This window comes from Bos grunniens, chromosome 7 (assembly GCF_055505025.1).
Source record: "Bos grunniens cultivar Pamir isolate PY7600 chromosome 7, Bosgru_T2T1.0, whole genome shotgun sequence".
Lineage (NCBI taxonomy): Eukaryota > Metazoa > Chordata > Mammalia > Artiodactyla > Bovidae > Bos > Bos grunniens.
In genome coordinates this window covers 83620517-83636188 of record NC_141171.1, presented here as the reverse complement: position 1 = coordinate 83636188, position 15672 = coordinate 83620517, and the positions used below count along the sequence as shown (strand labels likewise).

Sequence of the window (15672 nt, the reverse complement as noted above, 5' to 3'; positions counted from 1 at the left end):
TTGAAATATAGTTCATTTACACTGTTGTGTACAGCAAAGTGATTCAGGGTTATATATATATATATGTGTGTGTGTGTGTGTGTGTGTGTATATGTATATATGTACACATATATATGTATATTTTCTGCTTCTTTTCCTTTATAAGTTATTACAGTATAGTTCTCTGTATATATAAGTATTGTTTTCTATGCTACACAGAAGGCCCTTGATGGTTACCTATTGTATATATACTAGTGTGTACATGTTAATCCCAAATTCCTAATTTATTCCTCCATTCCCCTTTCCCTTTGGTAACCATAAGTTTGTTTTCTATGTCTGTGGGTATATTTATGTTTTGTATAAGTTCATTTGTATCATTTTTTTTTTTTTAGATTCCACGTATAAGAGATAGTGAACTTTTTAGAACTCACCAGCCTTTGAGAAGGAGATATCTTTAGTTTGTTATTTTTCTTGCATTTCACCATAAAAATTGATCAGGTCTGAGGTGAACTTGTATTGATAACAATACAAGCTGCATAGTTTTTATACTTTTTCAAAAACTTCCCACCTTAGGAAACAAAATATTACTATTTTGTAGGTGAAAAAATTAGACATGATGTTTTGATTATGAGGCTTCTTGTAGAACTCACATTTCCTTCCTCCTCCTGGTGTTCAGTTGCTAAAGTTGTGTCCACCTCTTTTGTGACCCCATGGACTGTAGCCCACCTGTCCATGGGATTTCCTAGGCAAGAATACTGGAGTGAGTTGCCATTTCCTTCTCCAGGGGATCTTCCCGACCCAAGGATCAAACCCACATCTCCTGCTGGGCAGGCAGATTCTTTACCACTGAGCCACTGAGCCACTGAGCCACTGAGGGAACAAGCTGAGAAGGTGGGAAAGTTCCTTCCTCCTGACTGAGGACTTTCCCCACCTTCTCAGGTTACCAATGAATCACGCCAAGGAAGCAGCACACTGATGATGGCTTGAGTTGGAGGTCATCATGATGTCTGTGGCTGGACATCTAATTCAGAGCATCATAAATTCTTTTCTGCTTCTTTAGTAATTTGCACTTTCATAGAACAATGCAAGAAGACAGAGCGGATGCTATGTTCACTTGGAGTTTATACAGACTAACTCCCTGAGGGGAATTTTGTTGTATAATTGAGCAAAGTGGTTTTTTTTTTTTTTTTTCAGTCATGACTTCTCTTTTGAGCATTGGGTATATTCCAAACAGCTCTGCATTCTGCTCCATTGTGTGCTATAAATCCTGAGGCTTAGGTGACAGCCTAGCGGTTCCTCCACACAGTGAACAATTCAAATGCATCAATAGTCTGAGTTCTTTAGCCATCATTTGGGTCAGTGGTCTGACTTCTGAATTTTACACACCTGCAGAGTCAAAACAGAAGACAAAGCCAATCAAAAACAACAAAACAAGTGATGAGCTAGTGTAAGGCTGTCATTAAAAATATATTGCTAAATAAGAATAACACATGATCTTTAAAAAACCTAAAAGTTTAAAAAACCTAAAAGTTATTCCATGAATAAAGACCATTTGAACAGTAAAAATGATAACAAAAAAAGTTACTTTAGAAAAAGAGCAATTTTTATTTTTTTTTATTTTATTTTTAAACTTTATATAATTGTATTAGTTTTGCCAAATATCAAAATGAATCCGCCACAGGTATATATGTGTTCCCCATCCTAGACCCTCCTCCCTCCTCCCTCCCCATACCATCCCTCTGGGTCGTCCCAGGGCACTAGCCCCAAGCATCCAGTATCGTGCATCGAACCTGGACTGGCATCTCGTTTCTTACATGATATTTTACGTGTTTCAATGTCATTCTCCCAAATCTTCCCACCCTCTCCCTCTCCCACAGAGTCCATAAGACTGTTCTATACATCAGTGTCTCTTTTGCTGTCTTGTACACCGGGTTATTGTTACCATCTTTCTAAATTCCATATATATGCGTTAGAATACTGTATTGATGTTTTTCCTTCTGGCTTACTTCACTCTGTATAATAGGTTCCAGTTTCATCCACCTCATTAGAACTGATTCAACTGTATTCTTTTTAATGGCTGAGTAATACTCCATTGTGTATATGTACCACAGCTTTCTTATCCATTCATCTGCTGATGGACATCTAGGTTGCTTCCATGTCCTGGCTATTATAAACAGTGCTGCGATGAACATTGGGGTACACGTGTCTCTTTCCCTTCTGGTTTCCTCAGTGTGTATGCCCAGCAGTGGGATTGCTGGATCATAAGGCAGTTCTATTTCCAGTTTTTTAAGGAATCTCCACACTGTTCTCCATAGGGGCTGTACTAGTTTGCATTCCCACCAACAGTGTAAGAGGGTTCCCTTTTCTCCACACCCTCTCCAGCATTTATTATTTGTAGACTTTTGGATCGCAGCCATTCTGACTGGTGTGAAATGGTACCTCATAGTGGTTTTGATTTGCATTTCTCTGATAATGAGTGATGTTGAGCATCTTTTCATGTGTTTGTTAGCCATCTGTATGTCTTCTTTGGAGAAATGTCTATTTAGTTCTTTGGCCCATTTTTTGATTGGGTCATTTATTTTTCTGGATGGGAGAAAATAATAGCAAATGAAGCAACTGACAAACAACTAATCTTAGAAAAAGAGCAATTTTTAAAAGTTGAATTAATTTAACTAATGAAAAAGTATACTTTGGCACTCTCTTGTCTTCTCTTTTTTTCATTTCACTGCACCACTGACCATGAACCCACCTCTAACTAGATCAGACTTGCTAGCAAGGAGGAGGAGATTCAGTCTATAGTAGAATAATTCTGTCCAATGAGATTCTACGGTTTGTTCAGTTTCTAGCAACCTTTGTATTGATTCTCATAATTTGTAAACTAAATTTCAAGTGCTAAATTGAAACCTGGTCAATTTCATGATGCCCTCAATGGAGGAACAAACTCTTCAGCATCCTCCACATAATAACACAACAAATAATACACAACATAATAACATAGCAAACCAACTCTTCAGCATCCTCTACGTGAATAACACATGTGATCTTTATAAACTGCATAGAAACTCCCTTCTTAGCTCCTTTAGTCTTGGTAAGTACTTCTCCCAGGTCCAGTTTTAAATTCACCCTTCTTGGCACAAAGGATCGTTCTGGGTGCTGGGCATGCAGTGAGAAAAGCATTCTGACTTTGGACATGCACACATCTACGCCAACAGTGCTGTGATCAGTGCTATGCCTACAACCCAGTGAGAGAAGGCTGGGGAGAGGCACTCCAGCTTGTATGAATCCTTGAAAGAGCTGTGAGAGCTGCTGGCATTCCTCAGGGTACCAGGACACCCCCAGTGATGGTGGTGGATTGTGCAGGCTCTAGGGTCACATCAGACTGTCCAGATCCTCAGCTTCTCATTTGACATGATGGGGAATTTGCCACACTGACTCATTTCCAGAACTGTAAAATGTGTATACAAACAGATTGACTTCAATTTGGTTGTTTTGAGATATAACAACTAAATGGGTGAAGCTTCAAGGACAGTACAGTCATCCCTAGGTGTCCTCGTGAGAATTGGTTCCAGAATGCCCTGTGGATACCAAAACTGACAGATGACAGATGTTCAAGTCTCTATATAAAATGGAGTGGTATTTGCATATAATATAGGCACTGCTGCTGCTGCTGCTAAGTCGCTTCAGTCGTGTCCGACTCTGTGCGACCCCATAGACGGCAGCCCACCAGGCTCCCCCGTCCCTGGGATTCTCCAGGCAAGAACACATCCTCCCCTAATTTTAAACTCTAGATTACTTACAATACCTAATATAATGTAAAGGCTACAAAATAGTTGAAATTAAAGTTCTGCTTTTCAGTACTTTCTGGAATTTTTTTTTCCAAATATATTTGTCCTGACATTGGTTGAATCTGAGGATGTAAAACCCATGGATACAGAGGGCCCACTGTAATAGTAGTTCAGGAAATATGTGGCATTACCTCTCAAGACACAGAAAATGGCATAATGCTTTCCACTTGGTTTTATTTCTCCATTGTCTAATTAAATAATAATTTTAGCATAGTAGGTATTTAAGAAATAGCAGTTAGCCACTTTGTTACTAGACTGTTAGTTTATCTCTGTGTCTATAAAACTAAGAGACTTTTAAGTTGGCTAGATATCTTGCTTCTAAATAGTAGCTCAATTTTCAAGCAGAACTGCAAAATTGCAGTCCTATGATGTCTGTGACTGTGAACACAGACATTTCCATATGAACTCATCTTGAAGCTGGCTGCAGCATCATGGTTCCAAAGTTTGGTAGCCTGTAGAAGGAGACCATCAGTGTGTGAGTTGCAGGTGAACTAAGAATGCTAAATCAAGGCCAACAATAACTGGTTGTATACAAGCTCCCAAATTTTCTAAATTTTGCTCCTATAAAAAACTGAAAAATTTTAACCAAAAATATCTAGACATTCAGAGAAAACATTACAAACGCAGACAAGCAGGTCTCCTTTGAGGCTCAGCACATAGACAGCTGGCAGAGCCCTCGTCCTCGTGAACCTCAGTCTAGTGTGCAATGCCTCATGTGTACCTGCAGTTTGCTTAGACATCTGAAGATTGTGTCCCTAAAGCTTTCTTATATATTTTCATGTCTTTTGGTAAGACAGCCGTTATACCAGCAGAGTAACGAAGATCATTTCCACTTTCTCCTACCTGGACTGCATTAATGCCAGTGTGGGGTACTTGCACTGATATATGCATTTATTCTAATCACAAATCACTGAAGATGTGAAATGTCCTCAGCTATTTTAATTAAAGATGGTGTGTGTGTATGAACACATATTTGTGTACCCACATGTCTGCGTACCCACACATGAGCCACCGTGGCAGTGTTCATGGCACCAGCATGGTATTGTAAATGAGGCAGGGCAGAAGCAGGCTAAGAAAAGTGCCATCTGACTCCTCATTATTCTTGGGGGAAAAGTTTTATATTCACATATAACACAAGTCAAAGGTTTAACAGCATAGTAGCTTCCAGTAAAAGAGCCTAAATAAAAAAGGTAACAAAACAAATAAGTAGATTTCTCTTTCAGAAAAATAAGTGCAATTCAAAATAGGTGCTGCTTTTGCCTGAAGGAAACACAAACATTGCTGCTTTCTTAGATATGTGACCTCCAGCAAGGTGACTGTGTCAGGAAGAATGGCAGCTTGTGTTTCACAGTATTATTGTAAGGACTGCATGCGCCAGTATATGCACAGTGCTTAGCAGAGCACTTGGCAGATAACAGACATTCAATGAAAAGGAACCTCTTTTATTATTATTATTTATCTCCAGCACTGTCTATCCCACCCTCCCCCCAGGGATGTTTGCATTTTAAAATTGGGTCATTGGATAGTTTATATCATAACACAGTGGAATGAATTCTTAGTGTTATAATTTTAATACTATGATATGGAATTAAAGGAGATAAATTTATGTGTAATAAATCTTAGGAAAAATGAGAACAAATTAGGATGACTTCTGTGGTAGGATGCATAACTGTGTGTGTGTGTGTGTGTGTGTGTATACAAGTTATACTATAGATGTTCAATTTAATGTGAAAGATAATATAGCAAATTCTCTGCCTCGGCTCATCTTGACCGTTCTTTGAATGTATTTTTAAATGCTCACTTGTATGTTTTTCTCATACCCTCTCTTCCACAACTCCCCCTCTCCTCTGATTCCCATGTCAAGCAAGAGAGCACAGGGCACCTTGTGTTCCAGCTGGCCTACTATCTTATGTGTGTGTCTGTAATTGTGCCAATTATATTCCAAATTCCAAAAGGTCACCTTTATTATATATTTTCACCCAAAGCATTATTCCGGACTGAAAATATTTCCAGGTAATATTTCTTAACAGTATTCCTATAGGCAAAAGTCAGTAGCTTCAAAAAAAAAAAAAACCATTTCCCAAAAAACCTCAGAGGAACAAGCAAGTAAACTTCTGAAAATAAAATCAGTAAATCAGATAGAATTTTGAAGGTGGCAGTTTTTGTTTCTTGGGAAAGTAAGTTTCTCAATTTGCTCATCGACTATCTTCTTTCTGTGACATAATAAAAAGAAAAGGCTTAAAGCAAACACTAGAGACTGAAGTCGGAGCATCACGATGATTTTGAGAGGAGGAAACAGGGAGGGGCTGAGGTCCCAAGAGGGACCTGGTGACGTCTGTGATTAGGGCATTAGGCTCTGGAGAAGAGGCTGGCCTGCAAAGACCTCCAGGAACGGACTCGGAGCTCTTTAATAAGTATTCCAGGGAGTCAGGCTTTCCTGGAAAAAACAAATTAGTGTGAGAAGCCAGTACTGTGCAATTTCAGTTTTAAAAATAGCCAAGTATTGTTAAGGCTTCTGTGTGCGTGAGAGGAAAAGAAAGCCCTTCTAATATCTGCCTCAGCTTCCACATTAAAACAGAGGAGCTATACTGAAATTCTTGCCTGGCAAATACTCCAAAGGTCATCTGGTGTGTATTATTTGGGATCACTTTTTGGTCCTTACAATGACAAAGTTTGTGGGGATTGTGTCCCTTTTTATCAAATTGGTCTTGAATGAGGATAGCCAGGCAATGGCTCTGCCGCTGTCACTCAGGACCAGAGCTGTCCCTGGCTGTCTATTTCAGCTCTTCATTTGCCTAATTGCCCTGCGAGGTTGGCAGGGATGTTCCCTGCAGCCAAGGCTCTGCTGACTGCAGAGACCCTACCTGGCACTCCAAGTTGATGCGTCAGCATTTCAGGTAGAAATGAATGAAAATCAATCAGGATGACTGCAGTGATAGCATGCACAATTCTAACCTTGTTTGTCTCTAACTTTCAATTATTCACCATAGACCCAAGCAGTGTTTAAGATGGTGAGTCTGTAACAAATGTGCTGCTTCTATTTAATCAGGCATTTTTTGTGTGTGTCCTCTTTTCTTTTTAGAACAAGCAAATCTAACCTGCTTAGAAAGCCATATATAAAATGAATGATGATGTCAAGTTTCATGCAAATATTCTTTATTTGCCCTGGCTTAATATTCAGTTACAAATTAAACTAGGTGATAAATATTCATAGGTAGCTATATCAAATTGTTTCATTAACTTGTACTTCAAATTCAGAAGTTTAAATGGTTTTGCTTTTTAAGTCTGTTTATATCTTTGTTATATCTCTTTTAACTTGCTACAACTCTCTATATCAAAACTATACTGTTCTAAATAAATTTTTAGATTTACAACTCTGTAAAGATAGAGTTAAACACTGTTTGGACTCTGACTACATAAGGGAAACTGGAATTGTTCAAAGCTGCAGTCTTCAGCTCCCAAAGACAGCTACAGTAACTTTCTGAGCAGATTGGGTTAAATATTTTTACAGACCCATTCTAGGATGATAAGGCAGTAAAAGTTGTGCAGTGCAACACTCCAAAGGGTTCCAAATCTCACAAGCCTCTTTGTATGTGATGCTCTCACAGTGAAGAAGATTATTTGGGCTACAAAGATGAAGAGTCTACTTCTTCTGGTGCTGATTTCATTCTGCTGGGCTGATCATCATTCAGACAACTATACTGTAGATCATGACAGAGTTATTCATATCCAAGGTAAGAAAACGCAGCTTCTCTTGTGAAAGTTAAATCCATTTCAAGTTACTTAGAAATGTTAAGTGATTTCTTAACATTTATGTTAGTGCTTCTCAATTTTAGTTCTGCTGCATTGACTTTTTCTTTTCCTTTCTGCTAATTGGTGAACATGCTCCCTGGCTTTTGAATGCTATTGCATTACAGTAGAGCTAAGAATCAGGGACAATTAAAGTGGATTGGCTTAAGAATATCCAACTGCAGGGAGCTGATGCAATTGTTCAAGGCTTTTCAGTTGCTATCTTCTAAGCAGAATGCAGGGAGAAAGTTCATTTAAAGACAGGGCAAAAGCAGGGAGAAATAGAAGTAAAACTTACACGTAAGGTCATTCTGTTAAGAGTCATCACGAAAAACAACATGAAAATGAGTCAGACAAGCTAAGTTTCAGGAAAAAGAACTTACCCTATTAAAATCTCCTTTGGTAAAGCCTTAGTTTCCACAGAGCAATGTTTTGCCTGCATGTTTCTTTTCAGCTCAGCTGAATCCTAAGCCTGGGAGCTGTAGCAAGATTTGAGGCTGCAGTACAATGCAGCTATTTCCTCAGCCCCAGCTTCAGATGAGGGACATCCTGCATTAAGAAAGCTAAGAGACTTATGCAATAAGAAAAAGATAGTTCCAAAGGAGCTGGAATGTCTCTCTTTGCCCTAGTATGCTGAATATTTAAAATAAGAATTACAGAATTTAACAGTTTAAACATATGATGATAGGAATTTTAGATGAAGTCAGTTTGGGGACCAGAAACATTATAAGTTTGCTAAGAGAAATAAAACATTGAGAAGATATAACTCAATATCTTCAAGGTCAAAAGTGCAGTCTCAGAAAATTGCATCCACTGTTGAAAAGTATGACTTGGGAAGGTCAAATGATAGTGTAGGTCTGGCTAGAAGTATTTTTCTGTATGACTACCCAAACAGAACTCTGAATTTGACAATGTCTAGTTATTTTAGACATTCCTCTTTCAGACCTCTATGTTTCTAACAGCTTTACATTTTTCACTATCGGACCATAAAAAGGAATTATATAATCACAAACTTTACTATGCAAGCTGCTGACTCAGCTATTTTCTTTACCGTATAAAAGCAGAATCAAGGCTGTTTCCCAGAGACTTAAGACATTTACACATAGAGATTTCTGGTGAAGGATAACATCCTTTTAATGTCAAGTCAAAGTCAATTCAGCCAGAGTGTAATACCTAGTAATTGTTAACAACGGTTTTAAATCTCATGGAGAATAAACTTTAGCAATGGTTTTAAGTTATTACTAGACTAGATACCTGTTATATTATTAACTATGTATAATCATAAGGTCTAAATTTCATGCAGAGTATAAAAATATTTTAAAGTATATTAGCATTTTAAAAGTTATTCCTGAAAGAAGCCTATAAGTCAGATTCAAGTTTTCTCATCAAGAAAAACTTGTTTCTCCAGTCTTTCCATTCCCATATACTCTATTGAAATTTAGTGCAAAAGAATTGCTGACACAAGGTATCAAAATTATCCAGATTATTTGCCTACACTATCCTATTTTTTCAAAAATGACTTGCTAGTCCATTTCATTTTAGTTGTAAAGTAATGTTCTTAGAAAGTTGCCCTGAGCTTTCAAGTAATAAAACTACAAGGTCTACATTTTGCTTGAGGAAGTTAATACGGAAATATGATTTGGGTCGATATTGTCATGCTATGTCCATAGTTGAAATTTATTTTAAAATTGCTCCAACTATTTGTTCCTCTTAGTTTCTATTCAATAAAAATTTTTCTTTTTTCTTTATTATAGCATTCAGATTGCACTTTCATGTTCTTGCCCTTCAGAGAAACACTTGCAAATATCTGCCATAATTTCAGGCATCTTTTATAACACAAAAATAAACTCATAGCACAGCAGGTAATCATTAAAGCAGACATCTTTCATTACTCACTTGAAATGCTGGATTATTTTGTCACATTTAAAACTTGTATTTATCAAACATGGCCCAGAAGGAATTTAAGGGAGCTGAAACTTTCATAATATTTTATAAGAATTCTGCAATCAAATCATTAAATTAGTAATCTGAATCTCAAAGTCCTGAATCATACTGATAAGCAGTAAAAGTTCTGTCAGTAATAGAAAATTATTCAAAATTCATTTTACTGCAAAAACATCTTTTCTGTCTCTCATTTTCCATTAATTTTTAACATTTTTGTACTGTTAAGTTCCCCAGGCACATCACCCTCAAATTCATCTTGGCTGCCTTGATAAAGATGCTGAACACTTTGTTAACATGTTCTTAACTCTTATGCATAAGAGTTACCTTAATTAGTTTTTCTGAAGATTTCTTTCTTATCTATGGGAAATTCTATAGATATATACACACAAAAAATTTTAATCTGGTTTTTAAAGAAAATCAGAATACCAGGGGGGAACATGGCAAGTATAGATTCCTATACAAAGAGTTTCTATTGAAAAGCATCTTTTTTGGTGATGAAAAAGGAAATTGTGCTAGCTTTCCATGGAGAAAGGAATAGTTTTAGAAAAAATTGCACTTAGACTAACTCACTCCAATTTTTTATTGAATCAATTTGATTACAAATTGATTCAATAAAAATGAGAAAGCAAACTACTTGTCCATGGAGTCTGCTAAAAATCTGTAATCAGTTTATTCATTTATATATCATATACTGTTGGCAGTGTGGGGATAGTAATTTCCTCAAATACTTCTGCAGAAAGAGATAGCTACTGTTAATATTGTCTCTATAACAATCTCAACTAATGGAGTATTTTCCTCATTTCATGATGTGCCTAGTCAAATAATATCTGAATCCTTTGAAACTTGAGTTCATTAGGAAGAATTTTATATGGAATATTAAATCTCACAAAAGAACAATTTTTAAAATATTTAGATCTGGTCTAAAAATTCTTTATAGACTTTCAATTACCAGTAGAAGTTCAGAGATGATGAATATACTTTATAAAATACAATTTTTAAGAAAACATTTATATGGACAACAGAGAAATTTTATGACCGTTTACTATGAACCACAATAGTTATCCTGAATACGTGGCTACCTGTTCTTCCCCACGTCGGTGATCGAGCGACGCCTGCCTCTGGTATTTCAGGTGCCGGCCTTCTGGTCACCAGTTTAAGATTTTTTTCCCCTAATGCCACTTTCTGGCTTTAGACCTTGGGCAATTCACTTAATCTCTTTCAGTCTCAGTTATCTCATCTATAAAACTGGACATAATCACTGTTTATTCCATAAAGCTTTATGAGAATTAAATTAGATAATACATAGGAAAGTGCTTAGTACCCAGCATACAATAAGCTCCCAGTAGATGAAAGTTGTTATTGCCATGTTGATTATTTCTTTATTGTCATGGAAAAATGATTTTTAAATAAAAAAGGAACACAGACACTGGTGGGAAAAGCTCTTACTTTTCAAATTCATTTGCTAGCAGTAAGAACAATATCTTACTTTAGTGCTAATGAAATAAACATTTTATAAGTAGCCTTCTTTGCCCTTTTTAAATCGTACAATTTAAGATTTCCCCAATGGTATTAAAATATTATCTGATCACTTTTACTTTCCTTGTAGAAACTGAATTTTTCCAAACCTAAGTAATATTCCCCTTAACATACATATCAGGTAAACACAACTAAGCTCCTTTAAATTTTTTAAAAGAATAAGAGGAAATCTTGGAGAGGAAAGCAGTTCCCTTCTTTATAATGTGCCCAAATGTGTGCTCAGTCATGTCTGACTCTGCCACCCTATGGACTGTAGCCCATCAGGCTTCTCTGGAACTTTTCAGGCCAGAATACTGGATTGGGTTACCATTTCCTACTCCAGGGGATTTTCCTGACCCAGGGATTGAACCTGTGTCTCTTGTGTCTCCTGCATTGGCAGGTAGATTCTTTACCACTGTGACACCCTTCGTTATAATAAGTGAAATTTATGGTCATTTGTCTTAAGAGATAAAGCAGTTAGATTTTTTAAAGAAAGAGTTGTCAGAAGTTCATCTCTTTGTGAGTAGAAAAATTAATGCAGATCTAGAATCCCTTGCAGAAGTGGACACTCCCCACTCACTGTGGCTGTTTCCTTCTTCTTGTGTCCCAAACCACTCTTCCATCCCCGCTTAGCATTACTGTCAGCTTTGTCACACTCCAGCTAGACAGTAGTGCCTGGCACATAGTAGGTGCTGAATATATGTGATAAATACATGAATGAGTGTAATGAGATACTTCTAAATTGCCACTATCATTACAGTTCAGTTCAGTTCAGTTTAGTCGCTCAGTCGTGTCCGACTCTTTGCGACCCCATGAATTGCAGCACTCCAGGCCTCCCTGTCCATCACCAACTCCTGGAGTTCACTCAGACTCACGTCCATCAAGTCGGTGATGCCATCCAGCCATCTCATCCTCTGTCGTCCCCTTCTCCTCCTGCCCCCAATCCCTCCCAGCATCAGGGTCTTTTCCAATGAGTCAACTCTTAGCATCAGGTGGCCAAAGTATTGGAGTTTCAGCTTCAGCATCAGTCCTTCCAATGAACACCCAGGACTGATCTCCTTTAGGACGGACTGGCTGTATCTCTTTACAGTCCAAGGGACTCTCAAGAATCTTCTCCAACACCACAGTTCAAAGGCATCAATTATTCTGTGCTCAGCTTTCTTCACAGTCCAACTCTCACATCCATACATGACCACTGGAAAAACCACAGCCTTGACTAGACGGACCTTTGTTGGCAAAGTAATGTCTCTGCTTTTGAATATGCTATCTAGGTTGGTCATAACTTTCCTTCCAAGGAGTAAGCGTCTTTTAATTTCATGGCTGCAGTCACCATCTGCAGTGATTTTGGAGCCCCCAAAAATAAAGTCTGACACTGTTTCCCCGTCTATTTGCCATGAAGTGATGGGACCAGATGCCATGATCTTAGTTTTCTGAATGTTGAGCTTTAACCCAACTTTTTCACTCTCCTCTTTCACTTTCATCATAACAAGCACCTCTTAAATCCCACAGCATCCATGGCATTGAGTGACACATGACACGTTGTGTGGGCCTAGTGTACATTAACTGGGTCACAGCTTTCATTCTGTAATGTTGGCATAAAGTAAATCATAGTTAACAGAATTTAATAACTTAAAAGGACTTTAATATAGATCATTGAGGTCAATATCCCATTGTACAAATTAGGAAATCAAGACCCAGAGCTTAAATGTTGCTTGGCCCAGGTTGCATGGCTGATGAGGAACAATTTCTCTTGCTAATTTCCTGCCCTTCCTCAAATTTAGGATCACTTTTCACCTTCTTAATGAACTCACCCTGCCTACCATGTTCTACCCTCCTCTGGCATCCCGATTTATCTCTGATATCCTTTTCCTTTTCTCTCTAGTCTTGGATATCTACTTTATTTATTTTTACATAATTGTTTGTGTCCATCTCTGCCACAAGAACATAAATCAGCTCCAAGAGGGAAGGAATCTTTGTCCAATGCCTCCCTGTCACCTAAATTAATATTACTGGGCACGTAGTAGGTGATCAATATGCTCCTTGAATAAATTCAGGACCAAAATCCAGGAACTTTTCCTAATCAAGCCCAAGTCAGTCTTTGCAAATTGCAGGGAAGTTTTTAGTTTGTAGAATGAGAGGCAGCAGATAAGAGGATTCTGAGTTTGGGTAGCAAATTTTGTTTGGTTGCTTTTATGGCTCCCATACTGCACATAACATCTTACTTCCAGGAGAATCAACCAGAGGTAGGATGCAGCAATCCTCCTAATGTGGACCTGAAACTTTGAAGAATATTTGATTTACATGTGGTCACTGCAATGCTATCATGTTCTTTATGTAATATCTGCAGAGTCAAGATCTGGTGGTGCAGAAAGGATCAAAAGTGAATTTAATAATGTATGATTGATCATACACTATCTACAGAGCCGGAGTTTGGTGGGAGAACTGGATATGTGTTCTCTCTTTCACTTAAAACTCGTTTGGACTCAGACTCTATGAGTCTGTTATTAAAAGTTAAATTATAATTTCTTTTTCTCTTTTTGAGGTATTATATACTATTTACAGCTACAAATGCAAAATCCATGAATGTCAACTACATTTTCCAAATTGCATTTAGCTAAATACATACACTATTAATAATACTATCTAGAAATTATTAGCTAAAAAATATCAGAGAATTTCATCATGAAACTATAAAAGTTAGCAACACCCTAATTCTAAAATTTCTTCTTAGTTTACTTTAGGATGTAAGATCAAATATACTAATAAGAACTTACTACATTAAACACAGGCTTATCATTTGATCAAAATAAGAATGTTACCATATATATAATAAACACAAAAGAATGAAAATGTATATACAGGCATATATACATATATATTTGCAAAATACTGCACAAATACACATATACTCCTCTTCAGCCTGCTGTATAACACAATACCATTGACTGGGTCGCTTGTAAACAATAGAAATTTATTTCTCACAGTTCTAGAGGCTGGGAGTCCAAAATGATGATGCTGGCACATTTGGTGTCCAGTGAAAGTTGGCTTCCTAGTTCAGAGAGGGCCACCTTTTTTTATGTGTCCTCACCTGGCAGAAGAGGACAAGGGACCTATCCTGGGCCTCTTTTATAATGGTACTAATTCTGTTCATGAGGGCTCCACCCTCACAACCTAATCACCTCCAAAGGCCCACCTACAAATATCATCACGTTGGGAAGCAGCCTGCAATATATATGCACTGGGGAGAGGGGGTGGTGCACAAATGTTCGGTCTACAGCAAGCACCTAAATAGGCATTGGGAATAGAATGATGATCAGAACACAGTCTGTCTTCATCAAGTTTATGGTCTAGAGAAAGGCAGACATCGCTATGAATACAGAACTACTGACTGTGATAACTGCCATTCAACTAAGCAAAAACTATAGGTTGGTTGTAGGTTGATATATACTTTTGATAAAGCCTTTAATCTATACTCAGAAATATATATGTATACTTTCATGCCAACTTTGCATCTGATAACCCATGGTGCAGTCTTCACATTTGTGTGTCTTTTGAAATAATTTACTCATTTGGGCATTTGTTAAACATTGGCCTTCTTTGTGCAAAACACTGAGTTATTCTCTGTAGGACAGACCATCTCCTCAATGAGCTCAACGACAATATTATTAGAGCATCAAAGGTGATTAAAAAAAATTAAAATAAGTGTTATATAGAGGTGGACATATGAAAAAAAGAATAGTTGCCAAACAAAAATATCTTATTATAAAACTGTATTCATACTCACCTTTTAAACCCATAAAATACCTTTTAAGAATATTTCTAATCTTGTTAGTAAGTAACCTAAAAGTCTGAATTCTGTGTTATTTATAAGGCATCCATTAAAACAATGAATTTTGGAATATTTCCAAGTATAAAAACCTATATTTAATAATATTTTCAGGTAGCAGCAAATTCACACTAAAGCAGTCATTACTTTCTCTGTTCCATTCTGGGGGCTGAAATTGGCAAATTATGTGGGAAGTCAATGATTATTTGGAAACTTTCCCAAAGCTTTTTTTCTTTTTCCCCAGAAAAAGTCAATTAAATAGAGAAGCATTGTTTTTTTGTTTTTTTGTTTTTTTTTGGTTGTAAGTTGTACTAACCTATAACTTAATGCTTAATGTTAGAGTAATTTCAACATGCTATGTTTCTCTGACTTTCCCTGTTTCTCTGACTTGTTAGCAGGGGCTATCAAGAAAAAATAGATTTAGATTTCTTTGTTGTTTTGGTTCTTATTTTTAATATAAAATGGAAACTACTCTTTTCAGAATGTAGTTTGGAATACAAAAATCTATCAAAATACTAAAAAGTTAAAAATATTTAATTAAGAGATATCAAAGTGAAAATATCTGGTGGGGGGCAGAAATCTTTATGATATGAGCATTTTTATTTCAAAATGAAGACAGTGAAAGCACAAGAAATATATAAGTTCTATACAAATCACTCCAAAACACTGTGTGTATTTTGTATTGCTACAATGTGGTATATGCATGCATGCTTCCTGGTGTCCAACTCTTGGCACCCCATAAACTGTAGCCTGACAGATTCCTCTGTCCATGGG

The 15672-nt window shown here is 37.0% G+C and overlaps 1 protein-coding gene and 2 long non-coding RNA genes across 3 annotated transcripts in view; 1 reads left to right on the top strand and 2 right to left on the bottom strand.

Annotated features, from left to right (window-relative positions):
- Positions 1-15672, top strand: part of HAPLN1 (hyaluronan and proteoglycan link protein 1) — a 79094-nt gene that overhangs the window by 34952 nt on the left and 28470 nt on the right. The window contains exon 2 of the mRNA XM_086412881.1: positions 7433-7558. Coding sequence (XP_086269007.1) covers positions 7459-7558 — 100 coding nt within the window. The 5' untranslated portion in view covers positions 7433-7458. The remainder of the gene's footprint in view (positions 1-7432; positions 7559-15672) is intronic.
- Positions 1085-15672, bottom strand: part of LOC147369902 (uncharacterized) — an 87139-nt gene continuing 72551 nt past the window's right edge. The window contains exon 3 of the long non-coding RNA XR_015168080.1: positions 1085-1365. This is a non-coding gene — a long non-coding RNA (uncharacterized LOC147369902). The remainder of the gene's footprint in view (positions 1366-15672) is intronic.
- On the bottom strand, positions 5771-8184 carry LOC147369904 (uncharacterized). The gene is made up of 2 exons (XR_015168081.1): positions 7997-8184; positions 5771-6261 (listed from the first exon to the last, which is right to left on the bottom strand). It is a non-coding gene; the product is annotated as an uncharacterized LOC147369904 (long non-coding RNA).